Source organism: Strigops habroptila, chromosome 22 (genome assembly GCF_004027225.2).
Source record: "Strigops habroptila isolate Jane chromosome 22, bStrHab1.2.pri, whole genome shotgun sequence".
Taxonomy (NCBI): Eukaryota; Metazoa; Chordata; class Aves; order Psittaciformes; family Psittacidae; genus Strigops; species Strigops habroptila.
The window spans coordinates 2,187,905-2,207,809 of NC_044298.2; the positions used below are offsets into that span (position 1 = coordinate 2,187,905).

The window sequence follows — 19,905 nt, forward strand, 5'->3', positions numbered from 1 at the left end:
GCTGCCCCACACAAAGATGGCGCCCGCCTCCGGTTCCCGCCGGAAGGAGGCGCGGCCGCGGGGCCAGGGAGGCGGGGGCAAGATGGCGGATAGCGGCAAGGGGCGGCCGGCGGCGGGCGGGAAGGCGCCCACCGCGGAGCAGGTCCGGGGCGGGCACCGGCACCGGGCGGGAGGGTCCCGGGCAGCGGGGGGTGGTGCCGGGCACCGGGCTGGGGGTGCCGGTCAGTGAGGAGGGGTCCGAGGTGCAGACCCGACACCCTCTGTCCGCGCAGGTCGTGGCGCGGTTCAACCGGCTGCGGCAGGAGCAGCGCGGGCTCGCCTCGAAGGCGGCGGAGCTGGAGCTGGAGCTGAACGAGCACAGGTGGGGTGCGGGCACCGGGGAGGGGATGATGGGGGGGTCCTGGGGAGGGGGGGGGTCCGTTCCCCGCCTCACCCGCAGCAACCCCGCACCCGCAGCCTCGTCATTGAGACGCTGCGGGACGTGGACCCCACGCGGAAGTGTTACCGCATGGTGGGCGGCATCCTGGTGGAGCGCACGGTCAAGGAGGTGCTGCCCGCGCTGGAGAGCAACAAGGAGCAGGTCTGGGGTGTCCCCACCCGTGTGTGTGTCCCCCGTCGGGGCAGCCGTTTCCCCCCCCCCTACACCCCTCGTTGTCCTTCTCCTTCTTCTTCCCATCCCACCCCAGATCAGCAAAATCATCGCGACGCTGAACCAGCAGCTGCAGGCGAAGGGCCGGGAGCTCAACGAGTTCCGGGAGCAGCACCAGATCCGGCTGGTGGGAGAGGATGAGCCGCGGCAGCCGCCCGGGGACGGCGCCGGGGGGGCCGCGGCCAAGGGCGGCTCTGCCGGGGTCCTGGTCTCGTAGCTCCGGCTCCTGGTCTCGTAGCTCCTCCTCCTCCTCCTCTGTTGTGCTTTTGTTAAATAAATGGCTTTTTTTTTTCCCCCCCTTTGGTCAGTTGTGGGCGCTGAGGGGGCTGCTTTGAGGGGGGGTGCAAGGAAGTGGGGTGCAGCCTCACACAGGGCCAGACCCCCCCGTTTTGCCTCTCACCACATGGTGACCCAGGATGGGGGGTGGCAGTTTGGGAGGAGTGGGGACCCCCAGACCCTCCCCAGCAGTGGTGATGGCAGACAGTGCCTGAAACACGGGATTGGGGTGGTGGGTGCCATGGGGAGGTGGACCCCAAAAGACAGGGGCAGGGGATGTGGGATGGGGGGGACAGAGGTCCTGGGGGGGATATGGGGACGCTGGGAGGGGCTGTGTCACCGGGGAGGGACGGTGTCACCGTGCCCCTGCGGAGGCCGGTGTGTGCCGGTGTGTTCTGGCACATGGCACCGCGGTGTTGACTGTACACAGCCCCGCCTGCGGCGTCACCGCCACCGGGCCCGGCCGGTTCCCTGCGGCTGCCGGCCCCATATAACACCGGCGCCACCGGGGCCAGCCAGAGGACACCATGGAGGGGGCCAGGGGGCCACGGCTGGACGAGGCCGAGCGTGAGAGTCTGATGGGCTCCGTCCACGGCGTCTCGGGGCCCGGTACCGCGGCAGGGGGGATGCGGGAGCACTGGGGCGGGTGGATGGGGACGGTTGGTGACGGTGCCGTGTCCCCGCAGTGGTGACAGCCACCCGCATGGCGGGAGCAGCCATGTACGAGCTGGTGCGCGTGGGGCACGCGGAGCTGGTGGGGGAGATCATCCGGCTGGAGGGGGACATGGCCACCCTCCAGGTCTATGAGGAGACCTGTATCCTGCTGCGCGGCCGGTGCCTACAGCCTCTCCCCACCCCTCTGTGTCCCTGTGTGCCCCCGATCCTTATCCTGTCCCCCATCCCTGTCCCTCCTGTCCTGTGTCCCCTCACCCTCCCCTATACCCCCCCCACCTGCCACTCTTCCCCCTTCTGTCCCTCCAGTCCCCTGCCCTGCCCCTGCCATCCTCCCCTGTCCCCTTGTTCTGCCCTCCCCTGTCCCCCCGTCCCTTTCCTATGCTCTCATCCTGTTATCTCTGTCCCCTTCCTGTCCCCCCAATTCTGTCCTGTCCCCCCCTGCCTTGCCCCCCCATCCTTTTCTTGTCTCTCCATCCTGTCCTGTTCTCCCTGTCCTATCTCCTCCCTGTCCTCCTCATGTCCTCATTCTGTCCTGTCCCCTCCATGTGCCCCATGTGCTGCCCTGTCCCCCCTGTCCTATCCTCTCTTGTTCCCCTATTCTGTCCTGTTCTCTGGCCTCTCCCTGTTGCCCCCATCCTGCCCTGTCCCCCATGTCCTGTCCCCTCCTGTCCCCCCCATCCTGCCCTGTCCCACATGCCCCCTCCCCATGTCCTGTCCCCTCCCTATCCCCCTCATCTCTCCCTGTCCCCCCGGTCCCTCCCGGTCCCCCCCATCCTGCCCAGTCCCTCCTGGTCCCCGCCGGTCCCCCCGGTTCCTCTGCTCACAGTGGCCTTTCCTGAGCTCGGGGCAGCGGGGGTGCAGGTGGGGGACCCGGTGCTGCGCACGGGGAAGCCGCTCTCGGTGGAGCTGGGCCCCGGCATCCTCGGCTCCATCTTCGACGGGATCCAGCGCCCGCTGCGGGACATCGCTGAGCTCACGCACAGCATCTACATCCCGCGGGGCACCAACGTCCCCGCGCTCGCCCGTCACCTCGACTGGGACTTCGCCCCCACCAAGGACATCCGGGTGCGTGGCCCGACACGGGGACGTGGGGACACCCCTTGTCCCGGCACCCCCGAGGGTCGCAGCCCGTCACCCGCCCGTCACGGCCGCCCCGCAGGTCGGGAGCCACCTCACCGGCGGCGACATCTACGGGACGGTGGCCGAGAACTCGCTCATCCAGCACAGGATCATGGTGCCGCCGCGCAGCCGGGGCACCGTCACCTACATCGCACCCCCCGGGCGCTACAGCGTCTCGGTGAGGACGGGTGACTGGAGTCGGGGTGACGGGTGATGATGGGTGCCGGGTCCTGCCCGTCCCCTGTCCTGTCCTGTCCCCCAGGACGTGGTGCTGGAGCTGGACTTCCAGGGCAGCACGGAGAAGCTGACGATGCTGCAGGTCTGGCCCGTGCGACAGACCCGGCCCGTGGCCGAGAAGCTGCCGGCGAATCACCCGCTGCTGACGGGACAACGGGTGCTGGACGCCCTCTTCCCGTAGGGAACGGGGCCGGGACCAGGGAGATGGGGATTGGGATGGGGACTGGGGGCAGGGACAGAGATGGGAATGGAGACAGGAGGTGGCGGTGTGGGACAGGGATGGAAGTGGGGATAGGGTTGGAGGTGGGAATAAGGTGCGGGGATGGGGATGGGGACACGGTTAGGGATGTGGAACAGGGACAAGAATCAGGACACGGACAGGGATAGGGGCAGGGATGGGGATAGAGCTGGAGATAGGGGCAGGGAATGGGGACAGGGATGAGATTGGGGATGTGGAACAGGGACAGAGATGGAATGGGGACAGGGATGAGATTGGGGATGTGGAACAGGGACAGAGATGGCCTGGGGACAGGGATGGGGGCAGGACAGCGATGTGGGACAGGGATGGAAGTAGGGATAGGGCTGGAGATGGGAATAAGGGACAAAGGATGGGGAAGAGGGACAACAGTTGGGACAGGGATGGAGTTGAGGCTGGGAACAGGAACAGGGGTGGGGACAGACGGGAGTTGGTGGGTGACACCGGGGGGGTCACACTCACTCCAGACAGTCCTCAGGAGGGGCAGCGATGAGGATGAGGATCCCTCCCACCTCCACTGGGATATAGTGGTGTGGTGCGGGGGGTCCCTCTGCCCTGCATGGCCACTGCTCCTGTCCACCCCTCGGGTCCCCATCCCCTCGGGTCCCCATCCCCTTGTGTCCCCGTCCCCAGGTGTGTGCAGGGCGGCACCACGGCCATCCCGGGCGCCTTCGGCTGTGGCAAAACCGTCATCTCCCAGTCCCTGTCCAAGTATTCCAACAGCGACGTCATCGTCTACGTGGGCTGTGGCGAGCGCGGCAACGAGATGTCCGAGGTCCTGCGGGACTTCCCCGAGGTGGGCGCAGGGACGGTGGCACTGCGGGGACAGGGATGTGACGGTGACAGGGACCGGGATGTGATGGTGACAATGGTGCCGCCATCCCCAGCTCACCATGGAGGTGGACGGGAGGACAGAGACCATCATGAAGCGCACGACGCTGGTGGCCAACACCTCCAACATGCCGGTGGCTGCGCGTGAAGCCTCCATCTACACGGGTGCGTGCGCTGAGCGGGGTCGGGTCATGCGTGTGGCACGTGTGAGTACGTGTGTGTGCACGCTGCAAAGCCACTTGTGTGCATGGGCTGTGGGCACAGGGGCGGGTGGCCATGAGGTTGATGGGGCGCACGAGTGTGCAAGGGGTGCACACTGAGCGTGCAAGGGGCTCACACTGAGCGTGTAAGGCGCTCACACCAATGTGCAAGGGGCACATGTTGACTGTGCAAGAGCTCACATTGAGTGTGCGAGGAGTGCACACCAGCATACAAGGGGCTTACACCAGCATGCAAGAGGCTCACACTGGTGTGCAAGAGGCACATGTTGACTGTGCAAGCAGCTCACACCAGCTTGAAATGGGGTCACACTGGTGTGAAAGGGGCTCACACCAGTGTGCAAGGGGCACATGCTGACTGTGCAAGGGGCTCATGCTGAGCACGTAAGGGGTGCACAGGGGTGTGCAAAACGTGCACACGGGTGTGCAAGGTGCACATGTCGACTGTGCAAAGGGCTCGCACCAGTGTGCAAGGGGCCCATGTTGACTGTATGAGGGGCTCAAGCTGAGCATGCCAGGGGTGCACATGGGTGTGCAAAAGGCACACGTCGACTGCGCGAGGGGCTCACACGAGTGTGCAAGGGGCTCACACTGGTGTGAAAGGATCTCACACCACTGTGCAAGGGGCACATGTTGGCTGCACACGGGGTGCACACGGGCGTGCGAGGCGTGCACAGGGGTGTGAAGCCGCGTGCCCCGCCGCAGGCATCACGCTGTCCGAGTACTTCCGCGACATGGGCTACAACGTCAGCATGATGGCAGACTCGACGTCGCGCTGGGCCGAGGCACTGCGCGAGATCTCGGGGCGCTTGGCCGAGATGCCGGCGGGTGAGCCAAGGGCTGGGGGGCAAGGGGGGGGTCCCGGGGTCCCCACCGTGGGGCCCGGCCCCCCCTGATGCCGGCTCCCCGCAGACAGCGGATACCCCGCGTACCTGGGCGCCCGTCTCGCCTCCTTCTATGAGCGTGCGGGGCGCGTGCGGTGCCTCGGGAACCCCTCCCGCCAGGGCAGCGTCAGCATCATCGGCGCGTGAGTGTGGGACGTGGGGGGCTGTGGGGGACCCCCCACCCCTGACACCCCTGACACCCCCTCCTCTGTCCCCCGCAGCGTGTCCCCGCCGGGAGGGGACTTCTCGGACCCCGTCACCTCGGCCACACTGAGCATTGTGCAGGTGAGTGGGGTGCAAGGGGGGACCCCCATCGCGGTGTGACACCCCCTACCCCCATTGCGGTGTGATCCCTCTGACCCCCCCCCCATGGTCTAACCCCCCTATTGCAGTGTGAAACCCCTTGACCCCCCCATTGTCGTCTGACCCCTCCGTTGCAGTGTGAGCCCCCTGACTCCCACCCCGGGTGTCCTCCCCTGACCCCCATGGAGGTGTGAGCCCCCCCACCCCCATTGCAGTGTGACCTTTCCTGACCCCCATCCCGGGTGACCCCCCCTTAACCCACATCCCGGGTGACCCCCCATTGCGGTGTGACCCCTCCTGACCCCCATCCCGGTGTGACCCCCCCCATCCCGGGTGACCCCCCCTTGACCCCCATCCCGGTGTGACCCCCCCTATCCCGGGTGACCCCCCCCGCCGGTGTGCCCGTCCCAAAGGTGTTCTGGGGGCTGGACAAGAAGCTGGCGCAGCGGAAGCACTTCCCGTCCGTGAACTGGCTCATCAGCTACAGCCGGTACCTGCGGGCGCTGGAGCCCCACTACGAGCGGCTGCACCCCGAGTTCCCGGCGCTGCGCAGCCGCGCCCGCGAGATCCTGCAGGAGGAGGAGGAGCTGGCCGAGATCGTCCAGCTGGTCGGCAAGGTGGGAGCGGGGTGGGAATGGGGATGTGGGGTGCAGAGGGGGTGGGCGTGTGGGATGTGGAATGGGGGAGAAGGGGTGAGAGGGGGATGAGGCGGAGTGGGGAATATGGGGTATGGGATGGGGATATGGGATGGGAATGGGGATGTGGGATGGAGAGGGGGTGGGCGTGTGGGATGTGGAATGGGGGAGAAGGGATGAGAGGGGGATGAGGCGGAGTGGGGAATATGGGGTATGGGATGGGGATATGGGATGGGAATGGGGATGTGGGATATGGGATGGGATGGGGATATGGGGTACAGGATGGGAATAGGGATATGGGATATGAGATATGGGATATGGGATATAGGATATGGGATATAGGATGAAGATGGGATAGGGGATACAGGACGGAAGCATGGTAGGGACAGGGATAAGGATGGAATGGGGACGGATGGGGATATGGGTTATGGGATGGGGATACGGGATGGGATGGGGAATAGGGGATATGGAATGGGATGGGGATAGGGATATGGGATATGGGATTGGGGATATGCAATGGGATGGGGATAGGGATATGGGATATGGAGATGGGATGGGGGATACAGGATGGAATCATCGTAGGGACAGGAATAAGGATGGAATGGGGAGGGATGGGGATATGGGTTATGGGATGGGGATATGGGATGGGATGGGGAATACGGGAAATGGGATGGGAATGGAGATATGGGATATGGAATGGGATGGGGATAGGGATATGGGATATGGGATATGGAGATGGGATGGGGATAGGGATATGGGATATGGAGATGGGATGGGGGATACAGGATGGAATCATCGTAGGGACAGGAATAAGGATGGAATGGGGAGGGATGGGGATATGGGTTATGGGATGGGGATATAGGATGGGATGGGGAATACGGGAAATGGGATGGGAATGGAGATATGGGATATGGAATGGGATGGGGATATGGGGTACAGGATGGCAATAGGGATATGGAATGTGGGATAAGGGCTATGGGATGTGGGATGGAGATGGGATGGGGGATACAGGACGGAATCATGATAGGGACAGGGATACGGATGAAATGGGGAGGGATGGGGATATGGGGTGTGGGATGGGGATGAGATGGGGATATGTGATGCAGGATGGGACTGGGGATATCTAATATGCTATGGGGGATAGGGGATAGAGAAAAGAGTGGGGTGAGGATACGGGATACAGATTGGGAATGGGGATGTGGGCTGGGGACATGGGGAACGGGGTGAGGATGGGACAGGGACACCCCACACCCGTCCCCCCGCAGGCGTCCCTTGCCGAGGCCGACAAGGTGACACTGGAGGTGGCCAAGCTGCTCAAGGATGACTTCCTGCAGCAGAACGGCTACTCCTCGTATGACAGGTACCAGAACACCGGCCCCCAGCACCCCCGGCACCCCCCAGCACCCCCAGCACCCAAACCCACCCTGACCCCTCCGTCCCCCGCAGGTTCTGCCCCTTCTACAAGACGGTGGGGATGCTGCAGAACATGGTGACGTTCTACGAGCTGGCGCGGCACGCGGTGGAGGCCACGGCGCCGGGCGAGCACCGCGTCACCTGGGCCACCATCCGCGAGAGCCTCGGAGACATCCTCTACAAGCTCAGCGCCATGAAGTTCAAGGTGGCTGTCGGGGGGGGTGGTGTGTGTGGGGTGACCCCCCCCATTGCGGGGACCGGTGTCACCGTGTCCCCCCTGTCCCCAGGACCCGGTGAAGGACGGTGAAGCCAACATCACGGCGGCCTTCACTCAGCTCAACGAGGAGATGCAGGCGGCTTTCCGCAACCTGGAGGACTGAGACGACAAGGGGGGCGCCGAGGGGGCGCACAGGGCGGGGGGTCCCCCCGGGTTTCCCCCCATACCCCTAAATAAAGGGCCTGAGGTGACATTCGTGGTCCCCCCCACCCGTGGGTGCTGCATGGGAGGAGTGATGGGGGGTCCCCCCCGACTCCAGCCTGGGAAATGGGAAGGGGGGTGTCGGGGAGGCAGCAGCTTTGGGGCCTGGGAGTGGTTTGGGGGTTGATGTGGTGGGTTTGGGGGGCACAGGGACCCCCTGGGTGGGACATGGGGCCACCAAGACAGTTACCAGGAAGGAGGCACCCCCCCCGGCTGCGTCCCTTGTCCCGTCCCCCCCCATTGCCACCCCCGGGGACACGCTTCTGCCGTGTCAGCATCCAGAACCTTCTGCACATTGTGTCCCCAACAATGGCACTGTCCCCATGGAGGGACAGAGGGACACGGAGGGACAGAGGGACACAGAGGGACAACGGGTGCTGAAGGTGGGTAAGTGGCCCAGGGTGGGTGTCCCGGGGGGGGTCAGTCCCGAATGTCCCTCCAGGTGACACCCCCGGGTACCCCCATACCCTGAAGGTGCCACCCTGGCTACCAGTGACAGCCCCAAATGTGTCCCCACGGGTGTCCCCTGCACCCCCCCAGAGATGTCCCCATGGGTGTCCCCCATGCCCCCTGGGAATACCACCCTCACAGATGCCAGTGTCCCCCGGAGATATCCTCATGGGTGTCCCTTTGAGATGCCACCCCCGGGTCCCCCAATGTCCCCATGGGTGTCCCCCCTGTCCCTCAGAGATGTCCCCATGGACATGTCCCTTGGAGATGTCCCCATGAGTGCCCCTGGGTTCCCCGTGTCCCCACGGGTGTCCCCGGCATCCCCTGGTGCTGGAATGGCCAGGTCCCCCCATGTCCCTTGGAGATGTCCCCATGTGTGTCCCCTGGGTTCCCCCATGTCCCCATGGTGCATCCGCTGGTGCTGCCACCCTGGGTACCCCCATGTCCCCCAGAAATGTCCCCATGGGTGTCCCCTGGTGCTCCCCCCCCGGGTGCCCCCATGTCCCCTGGCAATGTCCCCGCGGTGTCCCCGCGCAGGGCGATGCCAGCGGGGGGGGGGGCTGCTCTGCGGGGCCAGCGGCCTGGGGCTGCTCCTGGCGGCCACCGCCACCAGCTCGTGGCTGCAGCGCCGGGTCCCCGGTGGCAGCGCCAGCATCGGGCTGTGGCACGTCTGCGGCGGGGGACACTGCGGCCCCCACCCCAGCACCCCGGGTACGCACCGTGTGCTGAGCTGTGCCCATCACTGCTGCACTGAGCTGTGCCCGTCACTGCTGCGCTGAGCTGTGCCCGTCACTGCTGCACTGAGCTGTGCCTGCCACTGCTGCGCTGAGCTGTGCCTTGTCTCTGAGGGGTGCAGATGGGGGTCACTGCTGCACTGAGCTGTGCCCATCACTGCTGTGCTGAGCTGTGCCCGGCCTCTGCTGCGCTGAGCTGTGCCTGTCACTGCTGTGCTGAGCTGTGCCCAGTCTCTGCTGCACTGAGCTGTGCCCGGCCTCTGCTGTGCTGAGCTGTGTCAATCACTGCTGCGCTGAGCTGTGCCTGGTCTCTGCTGTGCTGAGCTGTGCCCGTCACTGCTGCGCTGAGCTGTGCCCAGTCTCTGCTGTGCTGAGCTGTGCCTTGTCTCTGCGGGGTGCAGATGGGGGTCACTGCTGCACTGAGCTGTGCCTGGTCTCTGCAGGGTGGGATTGGGGGTCACTGTGCACTGAGCTGTGCCTGGTCTCTGTGGGGTGGGGATGGGGGTCACTGCTGCACTGAGCTGTGCCCAGTGTCTGTGGGGTGCACGTGGGGCCGTGTCTCGGGGTCCCCTGATTGTCCCCAACTCTTGTGTCCCCCCCCAGCGCTATGGGAGGCCACGCGGGTGCTGATGCTGCTCTCAGTGCTCATGGCCACTGCCGGCCTCGCCGTGGGGCTCTGCGCTGCGGCCGGCACTGCCTGGCGGGTGCGTGTCCGTGCGGCTGGTGTCACCCTGTTCCTGGCTGGTATGTGGGGACGGGCATGGGGGGGCTTCGGGGGCTGTCCCCGGGGCAGCCACTGCTGCACTGAGCTGTGCCCGGTCTCTGCTGCACTGAGCTGTGCCAGTCACTGCTGCACTGAGCTGGACCCGGTCTCTGCTGCACTGAGCTGTGCCGGTCACTGCTGCACTGAGCTGTGCCCGGTCTCTGCTGCACTGAGGTGTGCCGGTCACTGCTGCACTGAGCTGGACCCGGTCTCTGCTGCACTGAGCTGTGCCAGTCACTGCTGCACTGAGCCGTGGCCGGTCCCTGCTGCACTGAGCTGGACCCGGTCTCTGCTGCACTGAGCCATGCCAGTCACTGCTGCACTGAGCTGTGCCCGTCACTGCTGCACTGAGCTGGACCCGGTCTCTGCTGCACTGAGCTGTGCCCGGTCTCTGCTCATCATCAAGGGTCTCATGGGCTGGCCTGGCTGGTGCTGCTGACCCGTCCCCTGTGCCCGCAGGGCTGCTGGCGCTGCTGGGGCTGGGGCTGTACACGGCCGGCACCCCGAGCCTGCTGGGGCCGGCCCGCGCTGCCTGGCGCTTCTCCTGGTCCTACATCCTGGGCTGGGTCGCTGCCGTCCTCATCAGCTCCGCAGGTAACGGAGCCCCCAGGGCCCGGTCACTGCTGCACTGAGCTGTGCCCGGTTTCTGTGGGGTGGGGATGGGGGTCACTGCTGTGCTGAGCTGTGCCCGGCCTCTGCAGGGCTAAGCTAGTCCCGGCCATGCGTTGAGGCCACCCACAAGTAGGGGGCAGTAGTTTGGACCTCCCCTGCCCACACGGAGCCCTCCCCTTCTCCCCCCCCTCCAGGGCTTTTCCACCTCTGCGCCGCTGCCAAGGACCCGTCTCCAGAGAGCTCCGAAGTGACGGGTTCCTGAGGGGCACCAAGTACTTCGGGGGGACCCCGCGCCCAGCCTTGCCCCCCCTACTCCCCACAGGAGCCGGGTGGGGGCACCCCGCTGTGCGGGTCACTGCTGTGCTGAGTTGTGTCTGGTCACTGCTGTGCTGAGCTCCCCCCAAACCCCCGTTTTGCCCCTATTTTTGCTGTGTCAATAAACTGCCCCCGCCAGCCCCCCCGTGGTGTCCAGTGGAATTTGGTGACCCCAAATTTGTGGGGGAGTGTCAGAGTCAGCCTATAGCCCCCTTTCCTCTGGCCCGGGGCTTGGGCAAAAATAGGGGTGTCTGGGGGGGCTCACCCCGGAGGGAGAATGGGGTGGACATGAGGGTCATTTGGGGGGGCACATGGGGGTCACTTTGGGGGACATGGGGTCGCTGGTGAGGTCATGGGGTCACCGGATCTCCCCCCGGTAGCCGCTGTCTGACGCGGGCCGAGGGAGCGCCCGGTGGCGCCCACCCGGTGCCATCGCCCCTTTAAGACCGCGCCCTCGGCCCCGCCCCTGCCCCGACCCGCCAGACCGGTCCGCCCCGCCCGGCCCCACCCCTTCAGGCTCCGCCCCCCCTCGACCACGCCCCCCGCCCGGCCCCGCCCCCCCCGGTCCCGTCCCGGCTCGAGCGGCGCAGAACGGCCCGGAACGGCCCCGGGCAGCCCGGAACGGCCCGGCCAGGCTCGGCCCGGTTCGCCCCGGTGCAGCCCGGTCGGGCTCGGTTCCGCCCGGTTCACGCTCGCTTCCGCCCGGTCCCGTTCGGTTCGGCCCGGTGCAGCCCGGTTCGGCCCGGATGGTGCTGGCCGGGGCCCGAGCAGAGCCGTGAGCCCGCAGGTGTCCGCATGGCCCCCCGCGGGATGCGGCCCGGGACGCCCTTCCTTCCCCCTCTCCTCCTCCTCCTCCTCCTCGCCGCCACCGGTAAGGCACGACCGGCATCGGGAGGGGGTGGACGGGACGGGACCCAGACCGGGACACGGGGCGGGAGCAGGACGCCGGGGTGGGGGGACCGAGAGCGGCAGCACCGGCTGCTCCGGGCTGCGAGACAGGACCGGGGGCGGGGACCGGGAACCGGGGCGGGGGCACCGGCTGCCCCGGGGCGGGGGGCGCGGAGGGGAACCGGCTGCCCCGGGGTGGGAAACGAGAACCGGGGGCACCGGTAGCCCCGGGGCTGCGGGACTCTGGGGGGGACGGACGGGGGAACACGGAGACGGGACACACCGGGGAGGGACCAGCCCGGGGGTGCGGGACCGGGGGGGAGTGCGGGATGGGGGAACGGGGTCACACGCGTGTGCAACGCAGTGCTGTGCGTGTGTGTGCGTCCACGTATGTGCGCGTACGTATGTATGTGTGTGTGTGTTCGTGTGCACACGCGTGTTTGTGTACGTGTGAGCGCTCGCGTGTGCACCTGCGGCTCCGCGCACCTGTGTCCGCGTGTGCCCCTGTGCGTGTGTCCGCGCGTGCCCGTGTGTCCGTGCCCTCCCCCCCCCCCCCGGTCCGTGCCTCAGTTTCCCCGCGGCTGCCGGACCCGTGGGAACCGGCTGGGTGCCGCGGCGTGACGTCACCACCGGGGGGTGCTGACCCCCCACACACACACCCCTCAACCACGTCACTCACCCCCTCGGGGTATGGGGGGGATATCGGGGGCTTCGTGCGAAGAGCGGGGCTGAGCCCATCACCCGGCGTCAGGCCTGGGGGGGTGTGCACACACGCGTGTGTGGGGCAGACACTTGTGTGTGAAGTGCGGGGGGGCTCACGTATGCCCGGGGGTGTGTGTGGGGTTACCCATGTGTGTACCCCCCGGGGAGGTCCATACATATGTTTGCTCCCACGGGGAGTTTCTGGGGGGGGGTTACACACGCGTGTGCACCCCAAAGGGCAGAAGCACACACGCCTGTGCGGGCATATGCCGAGGGGCAGCGCTGGGCAGCGCACACGTGTGGGTGCGAAGATGGGGCTGCGTGTGCACACACACACCCCCCCTTCCAGGACCCCTGCTCCGGGACACCCCCCCGGAACACCCCAGCACCCCCCCCCCCTCGGTGCCGGTCGCACAGCGGAGCCCGGCCGGGGCGTGGGGGCCGCGGGAGCCGGTTGAGCCGGTTCCCGGCTCCGTTCCCACGCGCTCGGCCCCGGTGGGTGGGGACGCCCCGCGGCGGGACCTCAACCCGCCCCGACGGCACCGGCACCCGGCACCGGCAGCCGGCACCCCCCACACCCCCTCCCCCGACGGCAGCTCCGGGACCCCCGAGAACATCCCGGAGCCCATCGCCATGTGCCGGGGAAACTGAGGCCGAGCGGCGGCAGCAGCGGCCGTGACTCACGTCCCGGGGAGAGCCGCAATTAGTTAATTAACCCGGCGACTAATCGGGGGGTAATTAGGCCGGGCCCGGCGCGGGGGGCTCGGCGCGAGGCCCCGGGGCCGCGGGGGTGGGAACCGGCCGCAAGCCCCGGCAGCGCGCGGCATCCGCGCCGGCCGGTTGTTCCGGCCCCGCCGCTTCCCGCGGCGCCGCTGGGCGGGCCCCGCACCACGCCCCGGCCCCGCCGGCCCCGCGCGGGCGCGGCTGCGTGTGCCCCGCTGTGCACGAGTGTGTGCAAGCGATGCTGAGTGTGCCCCCGTGTGCACGAGCGCGTGTGAGCGGTGCTGAGCGTGCCCCGGCGTGCGCGAGTGTTCACAAGTGTGTGTGAGCAACGCTGAGTGCGCACGAGTGTGCGCGAGCGAGGGGGGACGTGCCCGTGTGAGGGTCTAAGTGTGCACAAGCACACCCAGATGTTAGTGATGGCTGGAAGCGTGTCTGAGTGTGCCCGCACATGCATGAGCGTGCCTAAGCGTGTACACGCGCGTCTCTGCTGGCCCAGGCGTGCCTGAGCGTGCAGGAGTGTGCAGGACCATGAGCCCAGGCGTGACGAGCGCGTGTGAGCGCACCCAAGCACTTCCAAGCCTGCACGAGTGTGTGTGAGCACGTCCGAGCACGCATGAGCATGTCCAAGTGTGCATAAGTATGTACAAGTGTGCTCGAGCACGCAGGAGTGTGCCTAAACGTGCATGAACACGCCTGTACATGTGCAAGCGTGCCTAAGCGCACATAAAGACGTGTCCAAGTGTGTGTGTCTGCATGTGCACCCAAGCACGCATGTGTGTGTGCAAGCACAAGCATGCTGGTGTGTGTGTAAGCGTGCCTGCCTGTGAGTACACCCAACCATGCACAAGTGTGTGCAAAGTGAGCCCAAGTGCACACAAGTGTATGTGAGCACCAGCACGGTGTGTGCAAGCACAAGTGTGTGAGTGTGCCCAAGTGTCCTTGCACGGATGCGTGTGTAAGCCCAAGCGTGTGCAAGCGTGCCCGTGCCCTTGCACGGGCGCGTGTGCGAGCGGTGGTGCCCGCAGGCCGCGCCGGCGTGGTGGAGGTGCAGCGCAGCGTGACGGCGGTGCTGGGCCAGGACGTGGTGCTGCCATGCCGGTACCGGGCGCAGGAGCAGGAGCACGTGGTGCAGGTGACGTGGCTGAAACGGGGCCCGGCCGGGCGCAGCGCCGAGGTGGCCGTGCTCAACCGGGAGCACGGGGAGCACGTGCAGGAGCCCTACGCCGGGCGCGTGCTGCGGCGGGCGGCCGGGCCGCTGGAGGACGGCGCCATCGTCCTGCGCAACGCGGTGCAGGGCGACGAGGGAGACTACGAGTGCCACCTCATCACCTTCCCCATGGGCAGCTTCGAAGGGCGCCTCACCCTCAAGGTGCTGGGTGAGTGCACGGGCCGTGGGTGACGGGCCATGGGTGACAGCCACAGGGTGATGGGCAATGGGCATGGAGTGATGGGTGTGGGATGATGGGCGACGGCCATAGGATGATAGGTGACAAGAATAGAGCGATGGGTATAGGGTGATGGGTAAAGGGCAATGAGGTGATGGGCAATGGGTGATGAGCATGGGATGATGGGTGACGGGTATAGAGTGATGGGCAAGGGGCAATGAGGTGACGGGCAATGGGTGATGGCCATAGGGTGATGGCTAATGGGCTTGGGATGACGGGCAATGGCCATAGGGTGATGGGTGTAGGGTGATGGGCATGGGATGATGGGTGATGGCCACGGGGTGATAGGTGACAAGAACAGACCGACGGGTATAGAGTGATGGGCAAGGGGCAATGAGGTGACAGGCAACAGGTGATGGCCATGGAGTGATTGGTGATGGGCATAGGGTGATGGGCAATGGGCATAGGGTGATTGTCCTTGGATGATGGGCAGTGGGCATGCAGTGATAGCCATAGGGTAATGGGTGACAAGAGTAGGGTGATGGGTGTAGGGTGCTGGGCAAAGGGCAATGGGATGATGGGTGTAGGGTGCTGGGCAAAGGGCAATTGGGTGATGGCCATAGGGTAATGGGGCAACTGCTATGGGGTGGTGGGAATAGGGTGATGAGCAATGGACATGGTTGACAGGGCAATGGCAGTGGGGTGGTGGGCATGGGGCAATGGGGCAATGTGGCGGTGGCTGTGGGGCAGTGTCCATGAGGCGCAGCACTGCTGGCGCTGGGACACATGGGGCCGCAGTCACCGTCACACGGTCGCACCGGTGCCGCCGCAGTGCCGCCGCTGCCCATCCTGAACCCGGGGCCGCCGCTGGAGGAGGGGCAGGGCCGGACGCTGGCGGCCTCGTGCACGGCCGAGGGCAGCCCCGTGCCCTCCGTGCGCTGGGAGACCGACGTGCGCGGCACCAACGCCACGCGCCGCTCGGCGCACGCCCGCTCCGCATCTGTCACCAGCGAGTTCTTCCTGGTGCCCGGGCGCAGCATGAACGGGAAGAGCCTCACGTGCGTGGTGGAGCACCCCGGCCTGAGCCACGAGAAGAGGATCACGCACCTCCTCAGCGTCGCCTGTGGGCACTGGGGCACTGGGGACATGGGGGGCATTGGGGACATGAGGGACATTGGGGACGCAATGGGCACTGAGGACATGGGGGGCATTGGGGATATGGAGGGCATTGGGGACGCAATGGGCACTGAGGACATGGGGGGCATTGGGGATATGGAGGGCATTGGGGACACGATGGGCATTGGGGACGTGGGGGGCATTGAGGACACGATGGGCATTGGGGACATGGGGGGCATTGGGGATATGGAGGGCATTGGGGACACGATGGGCATTGGGGACATAGGAGGCATTGGGAACATGCTAGGCATTGGGGATATGAGGGACATTGAGGATCATGCAGGACATGGGAAGGATGTGGGGGGCACGGGGAGGACTGGAGGACGTGGGGAACATTTGGGATGCGGAGAGCACAGGGAACATTGAGGGCAGTGGGGATATGGTGACCATGGGGGACATTAAGGAGCATGGAGGATGTGGGGGACATCGAGGACATGGGGTGCATTGAGGGACATAGGAGACACGGGGGCTTTGAGGGCCGTTGGGGACATTGAGGGACATGGGGTGCAGTGTGGGGGGGTGGAGGGTGCTGGGCCGTGGAGGGCACGGGGGGCACACGGGGCCGCCCCCTCACCGCCGCTGTCCCCAGACCTGTCGGACGCGTCGGTGCTGGGGCACACGGAGGAGTGGCAGGAGGGGATGGAGGGGGCGGCGCTGACCTGCCTGGGCGACGGCAACCCCCCCCCCACCTACAACTGGACGCGGTGAGGACCCCGCCTGTGCCCCCCCCCCCCCCGCGGTCACCCCGATCCCACCGGTCCGTGTCCCCGCTGCGCCCAGAGCACGTTCCTGTCCCTGCAGTGTCCCCATGCTGGTGTCCCGGGGCATGTCCCTGCCACGTCCCATGTTTGTGCCCATGTGCCGTGTCCCTGCCATGTCCCATGTCCCTGTTGTGTCCTCTGCTTGTGTCCACGTCCTGGTCGTGTCCTAACTGTGTCCCATGTGCCTTCCATGTCCCCTCCCTGTGTCCATGTCCCTGCCATGTCCCATGTCCCTGCCGTGTCTCCTGTTCGTTCCCATGTCCCTGCCGTGTCCCGTATCCCCGCTGTGTCCCCCCTGCCTGTGCCACGTCCCCACACCTTGTCCCTTGTGCCCATGTCCCTGCCATGTCCCTGCCCGTTCCTGGCCGTGTCCCCGCTGCCGTGCCCTGCCCAGGCGTGCCCGTGCCCGCGCCGCTGCCGAGCGCCGCGGCGGCGGCTGCTGGTGCGGTGCCCGGACAAGCCCGGCCGGGGCCGGGGCAGGGCGTCAGCCGTGGGAACCGGCAGCCCCGGCTTTGATGGCGGCAGCACCGCCCTGCGCCGCCCGGGCACGCCGCGGGCTCACGGGGGTGCTGGTGCCACCGGCGCTGATGGTGCTGGGGCTGACGGTGCCGGTGCCACCGGTGCTGACGGTGCCGGGGTGCCGCAGGCTGGACGCGCCGCTGCCCGCCGGTGTGCGGGTGAAGGGGGACACCCTCATCTTCCAGCGGCCGCTCGCGGCGGCTGATGCCGGGGATTACATTTGCCGCGTGTCCAACCGCGTGGCCGCCAAGGAGGCACGAGCCAACGTCAGCATCAGGAGCAGAGCGGCCGGTGGGTGCCCCTCGGCCGGCTGTCCCCTCCCTTTCCCACCCGTCTGTCCCTCACCCACCCATCCGGCTGCTCACCCGTCTACTCATCCACCCACCCGTTTACTCATGCGTGTACTCACCTCCCATCCGTCCACTCATTCATCTGTCTACTCATCTCTCTGTCCATCCATCCTTCTGTTCATCCATCCTTCTGACACCTCTCATTTTCCATCCATCTCTCCACCCGTTGTTCGTCCACCTTCCCATCCATCCACCTTCCCATCCGTCCATTTACTTGGCCATCAGCCAACCCATCCATCCATCCATCCATCCATGGATGCATCCATAAGCTCCTCCATTCATCTGTCCATGGATGGACCCATCTGCTCATCCATCCATGGACTCATCCATCCATCAGCTTGTCCATCCATTCACATATTCGTCCATCCATCCATCCATCCATCCATCCATCCATCCATCCATCCATCCATCCCTCCATCCTCCCATCCATCCTCCCATCCATCCATGGGTGCATCTACTCATCCATCCCTCTCTCCATGGATGGATTTATCCGTCCATCCATCCATCCACCCATGGACTCATCCATCCACGGATGCTCCATCCATTCATGTTCCCATCTCTCCAACCACCTCCCATCTTCTCCCACCCGCGGCTGTCCCGCAGACGATGAGGTGCGGAAGGTGGACCTGGTCTCGGCCTCGGTGGTGGTGGTGGGTGTCATCGCCGCCGTCCTGCTCTGTGTCCTCGTCGTCGTCGTCGTCGTCATGACCCTCTACCACAAGCGCAAGACCAAGCGCATCTCCGAGAAGTAGTAAGAGCTGGGGACGGGTGCGGGGGGACATGGGGGGGACATGGGGGGATATGGGGGGCCGGTGCTGAGCGTCCCCCCCCGTGTCTCCAGTGAGGAAGAGCTGACGCTCACCCGGGAGAACTCCATCCGCCGCCTGCACTCGAGCCACAGCACCGACACGCGCACCCAGGTGACGGGTGGGGGGCTCGGGGGGGCTCCGGGTCATGGTGGGGGGGGACCCAAGGAATTGAGTCTGGGGGCACTTTGGGTGATGGGTTTTGGTGTGCCCAAGGGAGGGATCTTGGGGTCCCCTGTATAGTGAGGTACCCAAGGAAGTGGATCTTGGGGTTCTTAAGGTGATGGGTGTTGGGGCGCACGAGGAATTGAGTCTGGGGGCACTTTGGGTGATGGGTTTTGGGGATGATGGGTAGTTGCGTGCCCAAGGGAGGGGTTCTTGGGGTGCTCTGGGTGATGGGGTCACTGGGGCAATGGGTGCTGGGGGACCCAGGGGGCTGGGTTGGGGGTGTTCAAGGAGGAGAAGCAGGGAATGAGGCGTCCGTGGGGCCAGTCCATGGGGTGTCCGTGAGGCCGGTCCGTGGGGTGTCCGTGGGGCTGGTCCATGGGGTGCCGGGTCTCACGGGGCTGTTGCAGCTGGAGGAGACGCTGCAGCTGCGGGCAGAGAGCCGCCAGGGCAGCCTGCGGGGGGACAGCCTGCGGGGGGACAGCCTGCGCGGCACCAGCATCTGCTCCGCCATGGTGAGCGCTGGGGGGGGCATGGGGGTCTATGGGGGACCATGGGGCCTGTGGGGGGTTATGGGGGGCTATGGGGAGTTATGTGGGGTTATGGGGGTCCCAGCTCAGCCCCTCACCCAGCCCAGGGCTGCAGCTGTCAGAGCGTGTCCTGCACCTCCACCATGGGTGCACCCCCCAGCTTGCACACGTACAACCCCTTTTCATGGGTGCAAACCCCCCCTTTGGATTTAAACCCCTTCTGCCTGTACAAACCCCTCCTGCCTGTACAAACCCCTTCTGCCTGTACAAACCCCTCCTGCCTGTACAAACCCCTCCTGCCTGTACAAACCCCTCTTTGCATGTGCAACACCCCCTTGCACACGTGCAACACCCCTCCACGAGTGCAAGCCCCCCCTTCTTCCATAGGTGCAACTGCCGTCCACATGTGCACCCCCTTTTCACGTGTGCAACCCCCTTTCATGTGTGCAACCCCCTTTCACATGTGCAAACCCTTCCCCTTGGCGTTTAAACCCCTTCTGCCTGTGCAATCCCCTCTTGCACACGTGTGAACCCCACTTTGAGCGTGCACCCCCCCGACGTGTCCCCCATCCGCAGAGCGAGGAGCCCGAGGGCCGCAGTTACTCGACGCTCTCGACCGTGCGGGAGATCGAGACACAGACCGAGGTCCCGGCGGCGCCGCCGGGGAAGGAGCCCAAGGAGGAGGAGGAGGAGGGCGGCGGCGGCGGCGGCGGCGAGGACCCCATCAAACAGGCCATGACCCACTTCGTGCAGGAGAACGGGATGCTCCAGGCCAAGCCCACCACCAACGGCATCTACATCAACGGCCGCGGGCACCTCGTGTGAGCCGGTGGGGCTGGAGGGGGGGGACGACGACGACGACACCCCCGAAGGGACCCCCCCCGTCCGTCCCCCCCCCCCCCGAGTGTCACCCTGCTGCGGGCACAGGGTGAGGGACACGCTCCGTGCGCGGCTCCGGCGCCCCCTGGCTGCGGGCACAGCGCCGGGGACAGCGCCGGGGGCCGAGGAGGTGACGGCAGCACCGGCCCCCCCCCGCCCCGGGCGTGGGGACA

At 66.3% G+C, this 19,905-nt stretch overlaps 4 protein-coding genes across 4 annotated transcripts; all 4 read left to right on the forward strand.

The window, feature by feature from the left end:
• The first annotated feature begins 47 nt into the window (after positions 1-47).
• Positions 48-947, forward strand: PFDN2 (prefoldin subunit 2). Its single transcript, XM_030474065.1, has 4 exons — positions 48-142; positions 273-361; positions 457-580; positions 687-947. The coding sequence occupies exons 1-4, from the start codon at positions 83-85 to the stop codon at positions 864-866; spliced, it is 453 nt and encodes a 150-aa protein (XP_030329925.1). The 5' UTR covers positions 48-82; the 3' UTR covers positions 867-947.
• A 481-nt stretch (positions 948-1,428) lies between these two features.
• LOC115602633 (V-type proton ATPase catalytic subunit A-like) lies at positions 1,429-7,966 on the forward strand. The gene is made up of 14 exons (XM_030473944.1): positions 1,429-1,534; positions 1,612-1,740; positions 2,451-2,665; positions 2,760-2,897; positions 2,982-3,133; positions 3,846-4,008; positions 4,100-4,208; positions 4,967-5,089; positions 5,174-5,288; positions 5,367-5,430; positions 5,862-6,065; positions 7,349-7,443; positions 7,530-7,701; positions 7,784-7,966. Exons 1-14 carry the CDS (start codon positions 1,453-1,455, stop codon positions 7,874-7,876), a joined length of 1,854 nt encoding a protein of 617 aa, XP_030329804.1. The 5' UTR covers positions 1,429-1,452; the 3' UTR covers positions 7,877-7,966.
• Positions 7,967-8,217: 251 nt separating this feature from the next.
• On the forward strand, positions 8,218-10,992 carry LOC115602673. Its single transcript, XM_030474020.1, has 4 exons — positions 8,218-9,135; positions 9,762-9,902; positions 10,381-10,515; positions 10,728-10,992. Exons 1-4 carry the CDS (start codon positions 8,517-8,519, stop codon positions 10,793-10,795), a joined length of 963 nt encoding a protein of 320 aa, XP_030329880.1. The 5' UTR covers positions 8,218-8,516; the 3' UTR covers positions 10,796-10,992.
• Positions 10,993-14,000: 3,008 nt separating this feature from the next.
• NECTIN4 (nectin cell adhesion molecule 4) lies at positions 14,001-19,726 on the forward strand. Its single transcript, XM_030473711.1, has 9 exons — positions 14,001-14,076; positions 14,187-14,537; positions 15,379-15,669; positions 16,312-16,426; positions 17,130-17,293; positions 17,956-18,103; positions 18,194-18,272; positions 18,734-18,838; positions 19,430-19,726. The coding sequence occupies exons 1-9, from the start codon at positions 14,001-14,003 to the stop codon at positions 19,676-19,678; spliced, it is 1,578 nt and encodes a 525-aa protein (XP_030329571.1). The 3' UTR covers positions 19,679-19,726.
• Positions 19,727-19,905: the final 179 nt, after the last annotated feature.

What these genes read in the sequence shown, in the direction of transcription:
- PFDN2 (XM_030474065.1), top strand. Translation starts at nt 83, where the DNA reads ATGGCGGATAGCGGCAAGGGGCGGCCGGCGGCGGGCGGGAAGGCGCCC. An exon ending in AGGCGCCCACCGCGGAGCAG is followed by an intron (nt 143 to 272) that starts GTCCGGGGCGGG and finishes CTGTCCGCGCAG; the next exon opens with GTCGTGGCGCGGTTCAACCG. An exon ending in CTGGAGCTGAACGAGCACAG is followed by an intron (nt 362 to 456) that starts GTGGGGTGCGGG and finishes CCGCACCCGCAG; the next exon opens with CCTCGTCATTGAGACGCTGC.
- LOC115602633 (XM_030473944.1), top strand. Translation starts at nt 1,453, where the DNA reads ATGGAGGGGGCCAGGGGGCCACGGCTGGACGAGGCCGAGCGTGAGAGT. An exon ending in TCCTGCGGGACTTCCCCGAG is followed by an intron (nt 4,009 to 4,099) that starts GTGGGCGCAGGG and finishes CGCCATCCCCAG; the next exon opens with CTCACCATGGAGGTGGACGG. An exon ending in TCGTCCAGCTGGTCGGCAAG is followed by an intron (nt 6,066 to 7,348) that starts GTGGGAGCGGGG and finishes GTCCCCCCGCAG; the next exon opens with GCGTCCCTTGCCGAGGCCGA.
- LOC115602673 (XM_030474020.1), top strand. Translation starts at nt 8,517, where the DNA reads ATGTCCCCATGGGTGTCCCCCATGCCCCCTGGGAATACCACCCTCACA. An exon ending in CCCCCACCCCAGCACCCCGG is followed by an intron (nt 9,136 to 9,761) that starts GTACGCACCGTG and finishes GTCCCCCCCCAG; the next exon opens with CGCTATGGGAGGCCACGCGG. An exon ending in CGTCCTCATCAGCTCCGCAG is followed by an intron (nt 10,516 to 10,727) that starts GTAACGGAGCCC and finishes CCCCCCCTCCAG; the next exon opens with GGCTTTTCCACCTCTGCGCC.
- NECTIN4 (XM_030473711.1), top strand. Translation starts at nt 14,001, where the DNA reads ATGCACAAGTGTGTGCAAAGTGAGCCCAAGTGCACACAAGTGTATGTG. An exon ending in CCCACCTACAACTGGACGCG is followed by an intron (nt 16,427 to 17,129) that starts GTGAGGACCCCG and finishes GGGGTGCCGCAG; the next exon opens with GCTGGACGCGCCGCTGCCCG. An exon ending in CATCAGGAGCAGAGCGGCCG is followed by an intron (nt 17,294 to 17,955) that starts GTGGGTGCCCCT and finishes GCTGTCCCGCAG; the next exon opens with ACGATGAGGTGCGGAAGGTG.